Source organism: Capricornis sumatraensis, chromosome 7, assembly GCF_032405125.1.
Source record: "Capricornis sumatraensis isolate serow.1 chromosome 7, serow.2, whole genome shotgun sequence".
NCBI lineage: Eukaryota > Metazoa > Chordata > Mammalia > Artiodactyla > Bovidae > Capricornis > Capricornis sumatraensis.
Genome location: NC_091075.1, coordinates 86670501 through 86692898, shown reverse-complemented (window position 1 = coordinate 86692898; position 22398 = coordinate 86670501). Strand labels below are relative to the sequence as shown.

General features: G+C 37.5%; 1 protein-coding gene across 1 annotated transcript; it reads left to right on the top strand.

The window, feature by feature from the left end:
* The first annotated feature begins 3565 nt into the window (after window positions 1–3565).
* LOC138081836 (transmembrane protease serine 11B-like protein) lies at window positions 3566–22235 on the top strand. Its single transcript, XM_068974957.1, has 10 exons — window positions 3566–3573; window positions 6246–6361; window positions 13558–13676; window positions 13775–13842; window positions 16901–17061; window positions 18166–18204; window positions 19011–19185; window positions 20127–20386; window positions 21133–21275; window positions 22074–22235. Exons 1-10 carry the CDS (start codon window positions 3566–3568, stop codon window positions 22233–22235), a joined length of 1251 nt encoding a protein of 416 aa, XP_068831058.1.
* Window positions 22236–22398: the final 163 nt, after the last annotated feature.

The following is a 22398-nucleotide window of genomic DNA, read 5'->3' as shown; positions in this document are numbered from 1 at the left end:
AGGATCCTTTATGACCCACCTCCCAGAATATTGGAAATCAAAGCAAATATAAACAAATGGGACTTAATTAAACTTAAAACTTCTGCACAACAAGGGAAACTATAACCAAGGTGAAAAGACAGCCCTCAGAATGGGATAAAATAATAGCAAATAAAGCAACTGACAAACAACTAATCTCAAAAATATACAAGCAACTCCTGCAGCTCAACTCCAGAAAAATAAATGACCCAATCAAAAAATGGGCCAAAGAACTGAATAGACATTTCTCCGAAGAAGACATACAGATGGCTAACAAACACATGAAAAGATGCTTAACATCACTCATTATCAGAGAAATGCAAATCAAAACCACAATGAGGTACCATTTCACAAAAATCAGAATGGCTGCAATCCAAAAGTCTACAAGCAATAAATGCTGGAGAGGGTGTGGAGAAAAGGGAATCCTCTTACACTGTTGGTGGGAATGCAAACTAGTACAGCCACTATGGAGAACAGTCTGGAGATTCCTTAAAAGACTGGAAAGAGAACTGCCTTATGACCCAGTAATCCCACATGCCAGGACATGGAAGCAACCTAGATGTCCATCAGCAGATGAATGGAAAAGAAAGCTGTGGTACATATACACAATGGAGTATTATTCAGCCATTAAAAAGAATACATTTCAATCAGTTCTAATGAGGTGGATGAAACTGGAGCCTATTATACAGAGTGAAGTAACTCAGAAAGAAAAACATCAATACAGTATACTAATGCATATATATGGAATTTAGAAAGATGGTAACAATAACCCTGTAAGCAAGACAGCAAAAGAGACACAGATGTATAGAACAGTCTTTTGGACTCTGTGGGAGAGGATAAGGGTGGGATGATTTGGGAGAATGGCATTGTAACATGTATAATATCATATATGAAATGAATTGCCAGTCCAGGTTTGATGCATGATACTGGATGCTTGGGGCTGGTGCACTGAGACAACCCAGAGGGATGGTACAGGGAGGGAGGAGGGAGGGGGGTTCAGGATGGAGAACACGTGTATGCCTGTGGTGGATTCATGTTGATGTATGGCAAAACCAATACAATATTTAAAGTAATTAACCTCCAATTAAAATAAATAAATTTATATTAAAAATAAAAATAAATATATAAGAGAGTTCATTTTGAAATAGAATTCTTAATTTTTAATATTAGTAGTGTTACTGAATTGTTCTAATGTGCTTCTATAATTATTCATGGATGGTATTAAGCATATTTTATGTTAATGTCCATCTCTATTTCTTCCATGAATGCTCTGTTAAAATCTTATCTACATTCCATATTACATTTAAAAAATATTTTATTAATTTTTAGTAGGTCTACCTATTTTGGGGTATTAATCATTTTATCTAAGCATATATGTTATTTGATGAACATCTACTGGATACTAAGAACTTTGATAAACATTATGAAAAACAAATATAAGCTATAGTTCTTGCCTTCAGGTTTAAGTAACTTATATTTTCATTGGTATGATAGAACCCTCCACAGAACATATTCAAATAGAAATCAATATGATAATTTCTATTAAATTGAAAATGAGCACTGATCATAGTAAATATTATGGGCCATAAAAAAGATTAAAGAGAAGGGTTTATATTAAAGATTAATAATTCCAGGGAAGGGTTTATGAAGGTCATAGTAATTAAGTTGGACCATGAAGCATGGATAAACATTACATGGTAGAAATGGCAATCCTGGGTGTGTTAATCTTAGAGGTAGGAAAGTACTTGCCATTTAAGGAATGTGTGTGTGTTCGTTGCTCAGTCATGTCCAACTCTCTGCAACTCCATGGATTGTAACCCAACAGGCTCCTCTGTCCATGTCCATGGAATTCTCTAGGCAAGAACACTGGAGTGGGTTGTCATGCCCTTCTCCAGGAGATCTTCCTGACCCAGGTTTCCCTGCATTGCAGGCAGATTCTTTACCATTTGAGCTACCCAGGAAGCCATACAAGGAATAGAACTGTGAGAAATAGCTCAAGAAAAGTCAAGTTTTAGGTAAAGTCATTGTGAAGGTAATACAATGTCCTGTACATTGTGTCAAGCACTTGGCCTACATGGTCTCAGTTGATAACAGTTACCTTAGTGTTAGTGTTAGTTGCTCAGTCGTGCCCGACTCTGCGACCCCATGGACTTCAGCCCACCAGGCTCCTCTGTCCATGAGATTTTCCAGGCAAGGATACTGGAGTGGGTTACCATTTCCTTCTCCAATTACCTTACCTGTACAATATTGTTAGATCCCATTCTTACTTAGGAGAAAAGGGAAGCTCAGAAAGATTTATGCCAAACAACTAGTTACTAGTGATCCTGGCCTTGGAACAGAGGTCATGCCCTTCCTGTTAGAGCATGCTGTAATGGAACAGTATTGGTAAAAAGAAATGGCATTCTAAGGACCTTGAATATTAACCAGTGAGGTTTCTATTTTATCCTGAAAGCAAGTGAGAGTTTTGATGATTTTTAAATGAAGAAATGTTATGAATATGTTTTAGGAAAATGAGTCATACCTATTAATATTATCATTCAGGTCCATGTTCAAAAGTTTCCTCCTCAGAGAGGCCTTTTCTGATCACCATAAAGATGGCCTTCCACCATTTTCTACCCAAATTATTCTGCTTTATTTTCTTTACAGCATTCATAAATATCTCATATTAAGTATTTACTATTTTCTTGATTCACTTAGTAAAATAATGCTTGACTAGATTAGTTAACTCCACTTCCCATAAAAACATCAAAATAGAACTGATAAATCCTATACCAAACCCCACTTCCATCAGTAAATCCATTCCTTCAAAAATGTGCAGAGAATCCAGGGAGAATTTTTAGATTAAGTGTGTTTCAAATGAGTAATGCTGTGGCAAAATTATTTTTTTTAATTGAAGTATAATGGCTTTACTGTTTTGTGTTAGTTTCTGCTATAACATGAAGTGAATCAGCTATATATATACACATATATTTCCTCTCTCTTGAGCCTCCCTCCCGTCCCCATCCCACCCTTCTAGGTCATCACAGAGCTCCCTGTGTTATATAGAAACTTCTTACTTAGCTATCTGTTTTATACATGGTAGTGTATATACTGTAACAGAATTATTGTATCAAAAAAACAAACCCACAATGTACATTTAAGTCCTGTGTCAGAGACTGCTCTGGTAGGTACAGTTGGTTTCACTGAGGAGGAGCCACAGTATCACAGAAAAGGGGTGGATGGAATCTGAGTCAGAACACTGATTCACCAATTTGTGGTGATATTTCTTGGGTGGACCTGTCAGATGACCAATCCACATTATGTCTATGTCTTAGTATCCAACTCAAAGAGAATTTTCATTTCTTCCTTTAAATCACAGATCCAAGTTGTCATCAACACTTGTTAAACAAGTTTCCTTTTAATTGCTTTCTGCTATTGCACCCAGCCCTTAAGATCCCAAGTATCACTGTGGTTAGTACATTTACCTGAGAACCACTGATCAGGACAAAAGAAGTGCAGAAGTTTCCTTTATCTTTGCTAACATCAACAGCTATTGTATCAGTACAATATGTACAGGTAAGTGGAGACTTGCTTAATTCTGACATAGAAAGAAGTAACACTTTCCCCACTATGACTCCCACCCAAGGGTTGCAGTAAAATAATTGAGTTTGAGGGGAATTCATAATTTTTCCACAGCAGTTTGGATTTCCTGCCTGGGGGCAACCCTATTATTTACATGTTGTACCTGGGATCTATAGTGTTTTTTTTTGTTTGTTTTTTTTTTTAGCAATTAGGGTAGTGCTTCAAAAAGCTAACATGCAGCTTAACATTCTGTGAATGAAAAACAATATTAATGTGTAACTGCTTTTTACTTAATACTTTTTAAAATTTTGTATTGGAGTATTTAGTTGGTTAATAATGTGTTACTTTCAGGTGTACAGCAAAGTGACTCAGTTATACATATACATGTATCTATTCTTTTTCAAATTCTTTTCCCATTTAGGTTATTACAAAGTATTGAGCAGAGTTCGTTGTGCTACACAGCAGGTCTCTTGTTGGTTATCTATTTTATATTTTTATTTATTAAAAAAATGCTTGGAGTATGATTGCTTTACAACGTTGTGTTACTACAGTACAGCAAAGTGAATCAGCTATACATCTACATATATCCCCTCTTTTTTGGATTTCCTTGCCATTTAAATCGATGTGTGACTATTTTAAAGTGGAGAGAAGGAAGCAGAGAGATAATTTTCTTCTCTCATAAAGCTAATATTAAATTGTTATTGGTGGTAATGATTATGAATCCTTCATTTTTGTTTAATATCTGTGCTTTCTGAAGTGCTTTCATGGATATAACATTGAATATCACAGTACCATTGCTTCATAAGGGTTCTCTATAGAATAATATATAAAATTATGTATTTTTATCTGTAAAATGTTCATAAACTAGAATAATGTAACTATGTATAGACATGTGTTACCTCAAATATCTAATTAGATTATTACTTCATGTGAACAATGATTATTCATGCCAACCTTTTAAAAACATGCATGGAGTTTTCATTGCAATGTATACAATATACCAAAATTAACTGATCCTAATTTATAATATTTATAACATTATGAATTAGGATAACTGAAATACAAACTCATACTTTACAGAAATATTTCTCTAAAAAATGTGCATCCTAACATAATACTCTTAATTAACTATGCTCCAATATAAAATAAAAATAAATTCATGTAAAAATATAATTAGAAAGAGCCTGCTCAGTCAGGGGAGTACTGGAGAGAAGGACTGGGAGTTTGGGATTAGCATATGCAAGCTATTATACATAAAATGGATAAACAACAAGGTCCTACTGTGTGGCACAGGACACTATATTAAATATCTTCTGATAAACATATTGGAAGAATATGAAAAGAATGTATATATATGTATAACTGAATCACTTTCCTGTATAGTAGAAATTAACACAACATTGTAAATCAACTATACTTCAATGAAATAAATTTTTAATTTTTAAAAAAGAAAGAGCATGCTCACTGTGATAGAGCATACTAAGAATATTTTTCTTGAACTAAATACTGTTATGTGATTTCTTTTTTTTATTAAAAATATTATATTTGTAACCCTGAGTTAAGGAAAGAGCGTTCACACACACTTAAAAGTGGAGAAGAAACAAAAAGATTGTTTTGTTCTGTTTCATTTTGCCTGTAAGTTAGTCATCACCTTTATGCTGGGTAGGTAATATTTTTATTTATAGAGCACCTCCTCCTTCTCCGTCATTCTGACACTTGTGTGAAGTCTTAAACTGAAAGAGTTCAAAGGATTAAGCCATTGTTTCTAAGCACTGCTAGTTAGCCAGGAAAGGTTCAAGCCCTAGTTTAGTGAGTAACTTCTCAGGGTGAGGCAATAATCTGATTGCCTGGGGGATCTTGGGGGAATCTTAAAGCACGGTTGCCTCTGAAGGTGCATTTGATGAAATCTTAGGTAGTCTGTGGCTGCACAAGAGTTCTGAGTGATGAAAGACCAAGAGGGAGAGAGGAAACACTACAAGTGAAAGTAAAGACTTTAAAACCGTATTTTATCAGTATCAAATTCTTTTGTAGGGCTAGTCCAATGAAATAGGAAAACCCTTAAAAGAAAGCTATGTTTTAGATCCTTGCCACAGAAGCTTTGAGATTCATGGCAGTGAGATGGGTACTGCTCTGATCCAATATGGCACTTCATATTTGTGTGTGTTCTTTTTATATAATAAGGACATAGTAAATAACATAGGATCATGATCATAGGATAAAAATTATAATAAGCTTAGGCATCAAGAAGTCCTAAGGCATTTCTATTCTCTTCTCCTCCTGGCCCCCCCTACCTGGCAAGGTCTTCACTTACTAACTTTTTCCACTACCCATTGATCAGGGGAGGGAACTAGAGTCTAAGTAAAGGTAACTTGGCACCAAACATCATGACTCCTGAAAAATAATTTCATAGCACAGATCCAGAGAGGTTCAGTCATAAGCTTTAAGGTAAGCTCATAGGCTTCACCTCCTTTTTCCCCTTTCTTCCTTCTTTCCTTCCTCTCTCCTTCCATCTTTTCTTCTTTCCTTCCTTCCCGTCTTCAAATGTCTTTTGCTACTAATGTGTTTAGAGTATGGATATTCTAGGGGTGAGCAAGAGAAAATAAATAAAGATTTGGAATGGCTGACTTTTCTAATATGTCTTTCTTATTCATATTCTTTACTTGCAGACCAGTGACAGTTTCTCGGACATCTTTTCCACTGTGGATGATTTTCCTCATTGTGTTTGGAGTGGTGGCAATCCTAGGAACCACTATTGGTCTCCTAGTTCATTTTCTGGCAGTAGGTTGGTAATGAATACATTTCTATTTCTTTAAGTTTGTTGCAATCTTCATTTCTATTACCACAAGACAAAGAAACAATTGCAAACAACAAATAATCTCTTTTTAGAAAGGCCATTAATGAATGACCCAAGACCCCAGAAATAAGCATTGTCAACATTTGTCAGTGTATTACAGACATCTTTTTGAATATGCACAGGTAACATAATGTATGCTTTATAAAGACATGAGTGCACAGATAATTGGTAAAAAGTGAAAGTCGCTCAGTTGTGTCCGACTCTTTGCCACCCCATGGACAACATAGTCCATGGAATTCTCCAGGCCAGAATACTAGAGTGGGTAGCCCTTTCCTTCTCTAGAGGATCTTCCCAACCCAGCTCTCTGACATTGCAGGTGGATTTTTTTACCAGCTGAGCCACCAGGATTCTTTACCAGCATAATGTATGCTATATAAAGACATGAGTGCATGGAAAATTGGTAGATAGGCAGAAAAAGTAATCTACCAAGATGGTATCAAGGGTGTTATTTTATATTGATAATTAAAATATTATACTCATTGTATGTGATGAAGAGAGAAGGAAATGGCAACCCACTCCAGGATCCTTGCCTGGAAAACCCCATGGACAGAGGAGCGTGGTAGGCTACAGTCCATGTGATGAAGAGAAATAAAAGAATATTGAATTTTGACTATTTGTTTCTTGATACCAAAGATATTAACAATAAAAAGTCTTCTCTACATACATTTTAAGAAAGACTTTGGAAAACAAGAGAGAAGTGGAGTCATTTTTAAAAATCATGTGTTTTAACTTTAGACATTATGTTATTCATATCCTGCTATGAAAGTTTAAAAATAGGCACACAGACTTCTCATTTGTCTGTCACACTTCCCAGTAGTTTGTTACCGATATTATTATGTTTCACTGTCAACATTTATAGCACTTTATTTTGGCTTACAATTATAATTACTACAGTTTTGGAGTTTTGAATGAATATATTTTCATATTCAAATATTCATATGCTCACCATTACTCCTTTATCCATGACTTTGCTATGCTTGGATTTATTTTTCCTCCTAAGCTTCATATAGTTTAGTTTTAAGACTCAAACTGTCACAGCTCTTTATAAAAAAGCGGGCCCTCCTCTGCTACCCTTATTTCCCATTTCTCAGAGCAACCGTTTTCAATTCTTTGATTCTTAACATTTCTATACCTGGACTTTTCAGCTATTGATATCTGTTTACTTTCTACTATTCATGTCATACTTCTTCACTCCCTGGCTACATGGTTGTTGATTTGGAATTTCCCTTTAGTGACTTTCTAAGAGTTATTTTCAACTGTCAACTGCGTTTAACCCCCTAATGCCTGATTTCTTTTTTATTATTTTATTCACTTAACTGTGGGCTTCCCTGATAGCTCAGCTGGTAAAGAATCATCCTGCAGTGCAGGAGACCTCGGTTCGATTCCTGGGTCAGGCAGATCTTCTGGAGAAGGGATAGGCTATCTGCTGAAGTATTCTTGGGCTTCCCTTCTGGCTCAGCTGGTAAAGAATCCACTTGCAATGCAGGAGACCTGGGTTCGATCTCTGGGTTTGGAAGATCCCTTGGTGAAGGAAAAGGCTACCCATTCTAGTATTCTGGCCTAGAGAAATCCATGGACTATAGTCCACAGGGTCTCAAAGAGTCGGAAAGCAAATTTCACTTTCACTTAGTTGTGGAATGTATGTTCCAGAAACTTTCAGGGAAGTTTACATTTTGACATGACTGAAAATATAATAATCTACTTTTGACCTTAATTAACAGTATAGAATTCTAGGTTGAAAAATGTTTTCCTTCTGAATTTTGAAGTTAGAGCTCTATAATGTTCATGCTTTTATAGTTTCTGCCAAGAATTCTGATGACATTTTGATTCCAAACTTTTGAATGATAACTCTTCTATTCTTCCATTTTCTGACACCTTATTGGATTTTTTTCTTTGTCCCCAGTATTTTAAAATTTTATGGTAATTTGATATAATCTAGATCTTATTTTTATTCATTGTGCTGGGTATTTAGTGGGTCCTTTCTATCTAGAATGTGCTTCAGTTCCTGAAATTTTTCTTAGATTTTTTTCTTTGATAATTTTCTAGCCTTTTTTCCCTCTTTCTGGGGCTCCTGTAATTTGGATATTAGGCTTCCTAAATGTAGCCTCTAATTTTCTCATCTGTTTCTCTCTATTTTTTCCATCCCTTAGTATTTTTAAAAATGACTTTCTTGGTCATTTTCTCAAGTTTATCTTCCAAACTTCTACTGAATTCTTTATTTCTGCAGTTATATGTATAACTGCTTTTAATTATCTGGTTATTGGTTTATATAACATCTTGGTTTTATTTCTTACAAAATTTTCTCCGAATATAATTATCTGTTTTAGTTTTTAGTCTCTTTCCTCAAATGTTTTCTCTGTTTATTTTGGCAATATTTCATACTAGATACTTGTCTCAAATATATGTTAATCTTTCAGCTCAGTGTCTGCTAATATTTAAGATTGGAGATTAAAGAGCTGACTGAAGCTCACTACGAAAGAGATATCTGTTGACAATGGTTTTAACTATAGACTGTGCTATTTAGGTGGTTTTGTTGAGAGAATTCAAGTTACCAGTACTTTTAGATATTTTTTCTTGAACTGGTCGGAATTCCTCGGTGTAGAGAAACTTCATTTGTTTTACACGAGCATATTCTGGGCTGGGGGGAAAATAAAGTGGAGTAGGGGAAGAGTTCAGCATATACATTTTTAGAATGTGAACACGCTTTCGACAGTGTCTCTCAGTTTCACTAATCCAGAAAATTTAGCAGTTGGGGGAGACACTGGGATCTAGTTGCTTCAATCATTTAAAGCTCTTTAAATTAAGCCTTCCCTTGTCTTTTGGTCTTTTTCTGAGCTTAGAGAAAGGAGAATGTTGTAGTTCTTTTACTCCCACAGCCTTAAATAGAAATGTTCCCTTAAACTCTATTGCACCTAGAGCACTCAGTAGAAAAAATACAAACAAAAAAACAAAATCCAATCCTTCAAAACCATGTGTGTGTAAATTGCAGGGTTTCTATACAGAAATAAGTTATAAGTAATCAAGTCATGGAAAGGTTGTAAAATAAATCTTCCTGCACTTTATCTTTCTCAATTCATATTTGCATTTGGACTACTTTATAGATGAGAATGTTAATCATAAGGTGCAAATATGTGTTTTAGATTTTTCATCTCTAAGGGGTTATTTTCATCTCATCAGGTGCCCACAGAGTACAAAGGCTATATTCACAGTGATTTTAGCATACTGAACAATCTCAGTGGTATATTAGGCTTCTTGCATAGAATTAAAGTAAGAATAGAATACTCAAGAAATGATTTCCTTGGACTTCCCAGGTGGTCCAGTGGTTAAGAATCTGCCTACTAATACAGGGGGCACAGGTTCAAACCCTGGTCTGGGAGATTCCACACTCCATGGGGCAGCTAAACCCATGGGCCACAACTACTGAGCCTGTGCTCTAGAGCCCACACACTACAAGACAAGCCACAGCAATAAGAAGCCCTTGGGCAGAGGAACCTGGTGGACTATGGCCCATAGAGTCTCAAAGAGTCTGACATGACTGAAGCAACTTAGCTTACACACAGCACAACAATTAGAGAGCAGCCCCCACTTGCCACACTAGAGAAAGTCCACCTGAAGCAATGAAGGCCCAGAGCAGCCAAATATAAATAAATGAAATTTTTAAAAGAATTGATTTCCTTGTTCTAGGGTATAGTTTCTCAGCCTTAAATATCTTAGATATTAAATGTTCCAGTTTATCCCCTGGCTCTGGGAAGATGCTCCTTGCAATTGTAATAAAATCAGTTTGGATCTGGCCAACTTATTGATTTAAACTGAAGAATAGTCATGACTGACTATTATAATAAGTAGAGATATTTAGAAATCTAAATAAAGAACTAAAGGATGCATTGTAAACAATGAATTATGAAAAATAAATTGAACAGCTTCAAGGTCTATTTTTTGCTACCTATAATAAAAACCCAGTATTCAACTTCTTTTTCCATCACTTTTCTCATTGTAAAATATTTCCACCATATTTATAACGACAACGCATCAGTTCAGTTCAGCTCATTTCAGTTGCTCAGTTGTGTCTGACTCTTTGCAACACCATGGACTGCAGCATGGCAGGCCTCCCTGTCCATCATCAACTCCCAGAGTTTACTCAAGCTCATGTCCATTGAGTCGGTGATGCCGTTCAACCATCTCATCCTCTGTTGTCCCCTTCTCCTCCTGCCTTCAATCTTTCCCAGCATCAGGGTCTTCTCTAATGAGTCTGTTCTTTGCATCAGGTGGCCAAAGTTTGGAGTTTCAGCTTCAACATCAGTCCTTCCAATGAACATTCAGGACTGATTTCCTTTAGGATGGACTGGCTGGATCTCCTTGCAGTCCAAGGAACTCTCAAGAGTCTTCTCCAACACCCCAGTTCAAAAGCATCAATTCTTTGGTGCTCAGCTTTCTTTATAGTCCAACTCTTATATCCATACATGACTAATGGAAAAAACATAGTCTTGACTAGATGGACCTTTGTTGGCAAAGTAAGGTTTTTAATATGGTGTCTAGGTTGGTCATAACTTTCCTTCCAAGGAGTAAGTGTCTTTTAATTTCATGGCTGCAGTCACCATCTGCAGTGATTTTGGAGCCCCCCAAAATAAAGTCTGACGCTGTTTCCATTGTTTCCCCATCTATTTATAAAGAAGTGATGGGACCAGATGCCATGATCTTGGTTTTCTGAATGTTGAGCTTTAAGCCAACTTTTTCACTCTCCTCTTTCACTTTCACCATGAGGCTCTTTAGTTTTTCACTCTCTGCCATAAGGGTGGTGTCATCTGCATATCTAAAGTTATTGATATTTCTCCTGGCAATCTTGATACCAGCTTGTATTTCATCTAGCCCAGTATTTCTCATGATGTACTCTACATATAATTTAAATAAGCAGGGTGACAATATACAGCCTTGTCATACTCCTTTTCCTATTAGAACCAGTCTTTTGTTCCATGTCCAGTTCTAACTGTTGCTTCCTGACCTGCATAGAGATTTTTCAAAAGGCAGGTCAAGTGGTCTGGTAGTCCCATCTCTTTCAGAATTTTCCACAGTTTATTGTGATCCACACAGTCAAAGTCTTTGGCATAGTTAATAAAGCAGAAATAGATGTTTTTCTGGAACTCTCTTGCTTTTTTGATGATCCAGCAGATGTTGGCAATTTGATGTTGGCAGATCCTGTGCCTTTTACAAATCCAGCTTGAATATCTGAAAGTTCATGGTTCATGTACTGTTGAAGCCTGGCTTGGAGAATTGTGAGCATTACTTTACTAGCATGTGAGATGAGTGCAATTGTGTGGTAGTTTGAACATTCTTTGGTATTGCCTTTCTTTGAGATTGGAATGAAAACTGACTTTTTCCAGTCCTGTGCCTGCTCCTGAGTTTTCCAATTTGCTGGTATATCGAGGGCAGCATTTCACAGCATTATCTTTTAGGATTTGAAATAGCTCAACTGGAATTCTATCACCTCCACTAGCTTTGTTCATAGTGATGCTTCCTAAGGCCCACTTGACTTCACATTCCAGGATGTCTGGCTCTAGGTGAGTGATCACACCATCGTGATTATTTGGGTCGTGAAGATCTTTTTTGTACAGTTCTTCTGTGTGTTCTTGCCACCTCTTCTTAATATCTTCTGCTTCTGTTAGGTCCATACCATTTCTGTCCTTTATTGAGCCCATCATTGCATGAAATATTCCCTTGGTATTTCTAATTTTCTTGAAGAGATCTCTAGTCTTTCCCATTCTATTGTTTTCCTCTTTCATGTTTCATTTTAACATGGTGTCTGCCTTTCTATATTCATACAGAACTTGTTGTTTAACAGTTAAATTTATCATCTAATTATATCCTTATTAGTATCTCATATATGCTTTTATCCATTTGGAGCCTGTCTCTCCCACAAGATAATCTTCAAAGGCAATGATCACACTACAAAATAATGTTAACATTTTTTTAGTGTTTACTATATGCTAGGCACTACTGTCCATTATCTAACATATTCCTAGATGTTTCTATCTATCACATATTAGGGGTAAGATGCATTATATATCAAACAGCATAATATCCAGAAAAATTTAGGAAGGAAATGTAATGGATTAGATGTGGGCTTCGGGGTCAGAGAGGTCAAGAGGTCAGGTATTGATGCTTGGCTCTTTTTAGTAGCTAAGTGATGCTAGGTAAATATCTGAATATCTCTGAGCACATTTCTCTTGAAAAATAGGTATTCTTCACATGGTTTTTATAAATTATCTTCACATAGTAGATGCTTAATGTAGTAATTTTTAAAATATTTACTTTTTATTTTATTTTTTTTGGCTGTACCAGGTCTTGTTGTAGCACATGGGGATCTTTGATCTTTTTTGCAGCATGCAACATCTTTAGTTGCAGTATGTGGGATCTAGTTCCCTTATCAGGGATCAAGCCCAGAGCCTCTGAACTGGGAACACAGAGTCTTAGCCACTGGACTATCAGGGAAGTCCCAACAATTTTTATTTATACTCCAAAAATTGATTATTCTAGACAGATATCATTTATAGCATGTCCTAGGTTCCCTCAGAGCTCAGTTGGTAAAGAATCCACCTGCAATGTAAGAGACCCTGGTTCGATTCCTGGGTTGGGAAGATCCTCTGGAGAAGGGATAAGCTACCCACTCCAGTATTCTTGGGCTTCCATTGTGGCTCAGCTGGTAAAGAATCTGCCAGCAATGTGGGAGATCAGGTTTTGATCCCTGGGTTGGGAAAATTCCCCTGGAGAAGGGAATGGGCTACCCACTCCAGTATTCTGAAGAATTTCATGGACTATACATACAGTCCATGGGGTAGCAAAGTGTTGGACTTGGCTGAGCAACTTTCACTTTCATCTGTCTCAATCAAGATGTAACTCTTCTTTTTGACCTTTGTCTGGTATAGATCTGCTCCATTATTGGTCTTATAAATACTTTCTGCAAAGCCTAGTTTATCTAATCAACTGACCCAGAAAGGGTCACAAGGTTTATAAATATCTAATATGAACATATTATTTACTATTAATATTTGCTGTTACCATGTAATTTATATTTGGATTTGAAACCCATTTCACTAAAATAATCATTGGATCATTTCCTTATCTCACAGAAAACAAGACCTACTATTACCAAGGTAGCTTTAAAGTGCTGAATATCCCATATAATAGAAATTATGAAAAGGAGACATCACAAGAAAATAACTATCTTAGCAAAATTCTTGAGACGAAGGTAAATTAGTATTTTCTTATACTTAGTTCATTGTTAATTCTCTGAAACATAAATTTATTACTGGAATTTGATGTTTGACTCTATGTTCTCTTTAACAGATGTCTGATGCCTTTCAGAGTTCTAGCATTTACAGACAATACATCAATTCTCAAGTCATCACACTGGTGTAAGTAACTAATAACTGTTAGAGAAGATATCAACCTATCACATATATCATTATATTTCAAATACCACTATAAAAAGAGTCTGTTGACATATTACAATCATTAGCCAGTAAGTTACTAATGAATGACATCATCCTAAGCTAAATATCAGGCTAATTGTTTAGTGTACAACTAAAGCAAAGTTTGAGCTACTTAGTTAAGTTCATTTTTAGCAACACTGAGAATACATTATTTCTTAAATCACATATGAATCATTTCTCTAGTATTTAAAGTTTTTATGTTCAGCAAATACTAACTGGTCTCTTAGACCAATGTTTGATGGTATAACATTTTTATTTAGCTGTAACATAAATACATATCCTGTTTTTTCATGTTTTTCTATTCTTGCAAGTTAGCTAAACACCTTGGAGAACTGCCCTAGAGTTCTTTTATGGTAGAAAAAAGCATATCTACACCAGACTTTGATGCGAAGGAAATTCTTTTAGTGGCCACAACAAGAAGCAAAATAGCTGTGCTGTGTTTTCTGCAAGAGTTTGCAGAAATATAGACTAGCTAATGGAGCTCTGTGTGCTGTACTTCGTCACTGTTGTGTCTGATTCTTTGCAACACCATGGACTGTAGCCTACCAGGTTCATCTTTCCATGGGGATTCTCCAGGCAAGAACACTGGAGTGGGTTGCCATGGCTTCCTCCAGGGAATCTTCCCAACCCAGGGATCAAACCCAGGGCTCCTGCATTGCATGTGGATTCTTTACTGTCCGAGCCACCAGGGAAGCCCAAGAATACTAGAATGGGTAACCTATACCTTTTCCAGGGGATCTTCCTGATCTAGGAATTGAACTGGGATTCCTATATTGCTGGCAGATTCTTTACCAGCTGAGCTACCAGGGAAGTCCAATGGAGCTCTAGAATAGGAGTTAATCCAACTTTGCCACTTAGTAACCCTAGAGTCTTGAGTGAATCACTCTGACTCTGCTTCCCTGTCTGTAAATAGTGATAACTAACAGATACACTGCATTCCCCATAAAACTATACTCAAGATCAAAGAAGATAATGTGTATGGAAATATTTGCAAGTAAACACTTTTCCAATGAAAGCTGTTATTGCTTTTACCTTAATCAAGGCTACCAGACTATGTCTGCCCTTCTGCTGCTCCTGGAGCTCAAGGGGACTCCTAGAATTGCAGAATGGTTCAAAAGCTCAACTTGAATTAATCTTGGGAATTGATTTTAGTATTGGAAACAGTGGGAGGCTAACACTAAAGGGTATCTTTCAAAGAGAACTGCAACCACCCCAAAGCTTCTGCTTGGTTTTCCCACACACGTAACTTCAGGTATCTAAAGGAAATGTGAGCCCACAGAAAGTGATGGAGAGGCTACAGGTCTGCGGTTTTCATCTGGGCACACCTTGTTGATGGCTCAGAGAGTAAAGGATCTACCTGCAATGTGGGAGACCCAGGTTCAATCCCTGGGTCTGGAAGATCCCCTGGAAAAGGGAATAGCAACCCACTCCAGTATTCTTGCCTGGGAAATTCCATGGACAGAGGAGCCTGGTGTGCTACAGCCAATGGGGTCACAAAGAGACATGATTGAGCATCTTAATACTTTTGACTTTCAACTGCCACTATAATCAAACTTGTATTCACTGAGTGTTACCTAGGAATAACTATATATTTATATACCAAAAGATAATCATTCATTAGAAAGATCTAAAGCATAATAATACCACTTCAGGCACTAACCTCAGAGATGTTCGACAATTCTTACAAATCTATTAGCCAGCCTCTTGGACTGCCCCCACCCGCATTCCAATACCAACCAAATCTGTCCTGAACATAAGTCAGGTTAATCTTCCACAAGCACAGTTTTATTCAACAACTTCTCTTTACCACTGCCCCTTGGCTGGCATTCAAATCCTCTTCCATCTGAGCTCAGTCTCCTCGACACTGTTGTCACTGGCCAACTGGGCATAGAGACAGAGTGCATAGTGTAATGAGCTTGGGTTAGAGAGTCAGTTGTACTGTATCTGGATCTTAGTTTAATTATTGTGTAATCTTTAGCACATTGCATGTTTGCGTACTCAGTCATGTCTGACTCTTTGAGACCCTATGGACTTCAGCCCATCAGGCTCCCCTCTTCATGGAATTCTCCAGGCAAGAATACTGGAGTGGGTTGCCATTCCCTTCTCCAGGGGATATTCCCAACCCAGAGATTGAACCCAGGAAACCTGCATTAGCAGGAAGATCCTTTGCCACTGCACCACCAGGGAAGCCTCTGAGCACATTAGATAGACTTTCAAAGTCTCAAGTTTTCCTTGTCTGCAAAAGGAAGGTAATGACACCTAAGGTGCAGGGTTGTTGTGGAGACTAAGTGTGATAATAAATGTGATAATGTAGTACCTGGAACACAGCAGATACCCAGTAAATGCTAATTAATAGTATTGCTATCCAGTTATTCTGCAGTACTATTCCTCCTTTGTTCTGCCTGATAGCAATTTTTGCTTGATGATGAAATAGTGATAAAAATATTTTAAGGTCTAGTGTGTATATTACCTCTTCAATAAAAATTTCTCTGATACTTTAAGTAAACCATGCCTTGTCTTATTTGCAGATAAGATAAACATCTTATTGCTTTGCCTCATTTATTATAGTCATTTGTATAGATGTCATCTCTCTTAGAAACCTGGAAACTTCTTGAGAGTAGGAACTCTGTTATAGTCACCCTTGTATCACCCCATAACACTTAGTCACTTCTCATGGCAGCTCAATAAATGACTGATGAAAGTAGGAATAAATGATCCCGGTTTTTATGTGATACTTCTACTCTGTGCCTCAAGCCTTTCCTACATTTTTAGATGTGTAGAACTACTTGTCTTCCAAACTGAATAGCTGTATGCATACTGTCACCAAGCAAAGGTAGGCAGCTGGATGATCCTGTAAGTAACTTAAAGTGAAGGTACTACAGACACCTACAAAAGAACTGAAGTGAAGATACAAGAGGTCAGGGAATAAAGACAAAATGTTCATTTTTAGCAACATATGAAACCTTTACTGTGTTTTTAGTCCTGCTGACAACAGCATGACAGCACATATATGGCTGGTATTCAAGGCGCCCAAATCAATGAAGGAAAACACAAGAAGAGGAGTTGAAAGCATCTTATGTCAAATGCTGAGGAACCAGTCAGGATCCTTGACTACAGATCCTGATTCGCTTACACTTGAGGGTAAGCTTATGTACTAGATGGAAGTAGTGTTACTCTCATCTTTTTATCCTGTGCATATATCACAAGCACCAAGCACAAAGCTGATTCTCATTTTTTTAATGAATAAGTCACGGTTTTATGTCAGAGCAACAATTTGTATTCTTCATTATTAAAACACACTTCGATCATAATAATGCCACACCTTAAAATTGGTTCTCTGAGGCAAAGTGAAAGTGAAGTCGCTCAGTCATGTCCGACTCTTCGCGACCCCATGGACTGCAGCCTACCAGGCTCCTCTGTCCATGGAATTTTCCAGGCAAGAGTACTGGAGTGGGGTGCCATCGCCTTCTCCATGAAGATAGAGACTGTACCTTTTTTCCTGTTTCCTTGGTTCGCAGTAACAACATCATTCTGGTGGGGAAAGCAGACCAGTTTTGGCAGCCCTGGTGGGAAAGGTGGATCTTGCATTTACCTAGGTTGGGGGAAGGAGCACCCTCTCTGGAGGGAATGCTAAACAGGTATACATGAGTGAAACAGGAGGCTCTGGGTTCACACACCCCCATGACAACAGGGCAGGCTGGGCTGGGGGCCCTGCCCTTGAGTTCCTGAAGCCCCAGGGCTCTTGCTGCCTGAAGTGTGGGCTGCGAGTATTCAGGAACACAGCTGCTCTTTATTCTAAATTAAATAGCAAAACTTTGAACAATCCTCACAGTTGTGATGTATTCTTGTATTCTTTTCATGATCTCCTATAACTTTCAGAAATAGGATTCGATCAGCCATTATAAGACAAGTCAATTTTTAAAAGTTATTTTTGTTTACTGACAGGAATCAGGTTCACCTGGAGGTCTTCCTGTTCTTCAAAGGAAATATACTAGTAATTTTCCACTTTGGATGATATAAAATACAATTCCAATTAAATAAAAAGAAGTCTCTCATGTGGAACTATGAAGATAGTATTTCCATAGCACACATTCATATATAGTAAAAGAACAATTCAAATAAGCCAATATTCTCTCTCTTCTGTTGAAACTTTTTATCCTGAGATTCAAAATTATTTCTCTCTGGACCTACCATCACCAGCCCCAGAGTCATTAAATTTACAATGAGCCTTTTCTTCTATTTCAGAAATCAGTAAGGTCAAAGCTGAAAAGATAATCAACAACCGTAAGTTCAGATACTTTTTAATTAAATGTTTGTGATGATGTAAAACATATCGATCAAGATTTGTTATTCTCAATCAGACACAGTTCTAATTGCTTTACATGTAACTTATTCAATCCTCACAACAATCCTAGATAAGTATTATTATTGTTATTTGTTTTGGAAGGACTGATGCTGAAAAGTTGAAGCTCCAGTATTTTGTCACCTGATGTGAAGAGTAAACTCATAGGAAAATATCCTGATACCAGGAAAAATTAAAGGCAAAAGGAGAAGGGAATGGTTGAAGATAAGATGGTTAGATAGCATCACTGACTCAATGGACATGAATCTAAGCAAACTCTGGGAGACAGTGGAGGACAGGGGAGCCTGGCCAACCATAGTCCATGGGGTCACAGAGAGTCAGATGCAATTTAGCAACTGAACAACAAAAATTATTATTCCACTTTAGAGATGTGGAACTGAAGCATAAAGAAGTGAAGCAATTTCCTCAAATTCATCCAGCTTGTAAATGATGGGGCCGGAATTCAGACCAGGGAGTCTGGTTACAGAGTCCATGTACTTAATGGTGTCTTTATCCACCTTGCACAGTTTCCATATCCTCCAAGTGTTGAAAAGTCTTGGAGATAGTATGATGGGTAGGAACGTGATCCAGGGGTTGCTAGTGATTCCTGTGTAGATTACATTCTGTTGCTTTCAGTGAGAGACACTGTCAGATAGAACAACACAAGAATAACCGAGCTCAATCTCAGTTTTGTAATCAAACAGGGTCTTGCTATTCTCAACAGTATAACACTGACTCTTTCTGACAGGCTGTGGGAGACGACCAAGGATGTCTGCTACATATGATAGAATCAAGGGTGGATCCACTGCTCAGGAAGGAGAGTGGCCCTGGCAAGCAAGTCTCAAAAAGAATGGCCGGCACTACTGTGGGGCATCTTTGATCAGTGACAGATACCTGGTGACTGCAGCTCACTGCTTTAAAAAGTAAGTTCATCATATTGCCTGAGGCTAGGGCTTCCCTGATGGCTCAGACAATTAAAGATTGCCTGCAATGCAGGAGACCTGGGTTCGATCCCTGGGTCGGGAAGATCCCCTGGAAAAGGGAACAGCTACCCACTCCAGTACTCTTGCCTGGAGAATTCCATGGACAGAGGAAGCTGGTGGGCTACAGTCCGTGGGGTTGCAAAGAATCGGACACAACTGAGTGACTAACACTTTCTTTGAGGGAGGCTAAAGTTCCAGTTTACACCTGTTATCCCAGGGTAATCATCAATAGGATTCCTTCTCATTCTCAAGTGTTCTGGTTTGAAACACAAATCATATGATAAACCAATCTAAGGCTTTCCTACCTTATCAGTAAGATTGGAAAAAGTCATTCATTCTTGACATTTTATTTCTCACATGATTCTTAACTCTCATCACTTCATACTCCAGACATCCCAAATGATTTGCAATTGTTATCACACATAATTCTGTTTCATACCTCCTTCCCACTCTGCACCTGCCTGTCTCCTTCTCTCCTTGTCTTTTAGGCAAGTATGACTTAGCTCTATAGTCTCATCAAAATGCTACTTTTTCTAAGAAATCTGCCAGTCCCTAGAGCATGCAGATTTAAGTCCTCCTATTTTGTGGTCACACAACAGTTTAGGCAATTATAACTTTTTGTGTTCATGCCCATCTTTCATTAGATTTAAATTTCTTGAAGGCATGAACTATTTAATTTCTACAGCTTAATCATTTAATATAGTGTAGGTATAGGGACTCGAAGATTTTTCAAGTGAATTTAAAAAATCAGATTGTATCACTGCTAATGGACTGCAAAGCAAGAAATCGTCATTAATGTCATGAAAAGACTATAACAGATGCAGCCTGTACCTCTATTTCTCTGAAATAAATGCAAAATACATAATTTTTGTTTCTTTTAGTTCACAAGATCCAAGGAACTATACTGTGACCTTTGGCACCAGAGTAAATCGCCCCTATATGCAACACTATGTTCAGCAAATTTTTATTCATGAAAACTACATCAGGGGTGAACTTCATGATGATATTGCAGTTATATTGCTTACTGAAAAAGTTTTATTTAAGAACGATGTCCATTCAGTTTGTCTTCCTGAAGCCACACAGATTTTTCCACCAGGTGAAGGAGTTGTTGTCACAGGATGGGGAGCACTTTCATATGATGGTAAGTTAAGTTTTGAGTAGGAACTTAATATGCAAGATATGAAAGAAACAAGGGAAAAAAAGATCTAGGGATAGAACAAAATGATCATTTACCCCTGGAGGCCCAGTACTTCCAGGAAATGGTTCGAGGAAGGTGCATATGAAGTTATGACTTTGCAAATCCTTGATTTGGAACATTCCAAGGAGGCCAATTTGGTAGAGGAAACTCCTTGACCTGGAGAACCTAACTAAAAAGGTGCTGCTGCAAAGATGTAAGAAGGGAAATAAGGACAAATGAAGACAGCATTAGAAAGATGTTTCAAATTATTCTTTAAAAAATTATTTTTCTTTGGTTTGAGTGAGGGGAAGGGGCTTTTTCATTCTTAGAATGTGAAAGTGAAGTCGCTCAGTCGTGCCTGACTCTTCAAAACCCCTTGAACTGTAGCCTACCAGACTCCTCCATCCATGGGATTTTCCAGGTGAGAGTACTGGAGTGGGTAACCATTCCCTTCTCCAGGGGATCTTCCCATCCTAGGGATTGAACCCAGGTCTCCTGCATCACTGGCAGACACTTTACCATCTGAGCCACCATGGAAGCCCAATTCTTTACAAATTTCTTTTTCTTTGGTTTGAGTGATGGAAAGGGGCTTTTTCACTCTTAGAATAGGCAGAGTCAAATATAAGTCTTATACAGAGAGGACAAAGCTAGTTTTCCATCCTGCTCTGCTACAAAGCAGCTCTTTTGCTGATAATGTTTGTGTCCATTAGGTGAATACCCAGTATTACTTCAGAAAGCACCTGTGAAGATTATTGATACAAACATTTGTAATGCTCAGGAAGCATATAATGGGGTGATACAAGACACAATGCTATGTGCTGGGTACATAGAAGGAACTATTGATGCATGCCAGGTAAGTCCGGACATTATTCACAATGACCATATAGTATATTATCAACTACTATTTTACGTAGATTATCAATATGAAAGTAATTCTGTGTTTCAGTTAATTCAATCTTTACAATCCAGTCAAACTCCCTCTTGGCTCTGGGACTAAAGTAATTCTCCCCTATATGCTACATGTGTTTATAAGTGTTTAATAAACACATGTTGGACTTACTCTGAGTTAAGCACTGACTGAAGTCCTTTACAAATACGAATCCATTTAATCCTCATCACAACTTTGTGATGTAGATGCTATCATTACTATCATTTTATAGATGAGGAAATTGAGGCAGAGGAAGGTAATTTGCCAAAGGGCACAAAGCTAGCGTGTGGGAGAACAGGTATATAAACCAAAATAGCCTAGCCTCACAGTCCAAGCAATACTGTAAGCAATATTTCACTAAATTCTCAGTCTCAGAAATGTTTAAATTACTTCTAGACTATTTCTTTTACTTTGAGGCCTCATGGCTACAGTTTTGTTACATTTCTCAGATATGAAGCCTGCTACTCCAAGTATATCCATAATATATGTCTCCCAAAGCGTTCTCATGGAACGCTTATCAGTTCATGCTTTAAGACTCAAATTTACCCCAAAGAACCCCAGTGAATACATAGGCTAGTCCATCACTGTTGAGGTTAGACTTACATCATACACCTTCTGACAGTCTCTATGAAGCATGAACCACAAACTCATCTGGGCTTACTACTTTATGCAAGTAAAGTATCTGGAGGTAAATTCTCATAATGGCAAATATTTTTTATTTAGGGTGACTCTGGAGGACCACTAGTTCATCCCAACTCTCGAAATATTTGGTACCTTGTTGGAATAGTGAGCTGGGGAGCAGAATGTGGGACAATCAATAAACCAGGAGTCTATACACGAGTGACTGCCTACCGCAACTGGATTGCCTCAAAGACTGGTATCTAAGAGGAAAGCATCTTATAGACCCTGTTTTAGGTCATTTTTGCCTCTTACTCCTAAACCTTATTTAACGTGTATTTTAAATTGGTGTGTATAATAATTATTTTGAAAAAAAAAAAAAAAACTGTGTTCTTGAGGGAATATTTATGAACTTTGAGCAGACTCGACT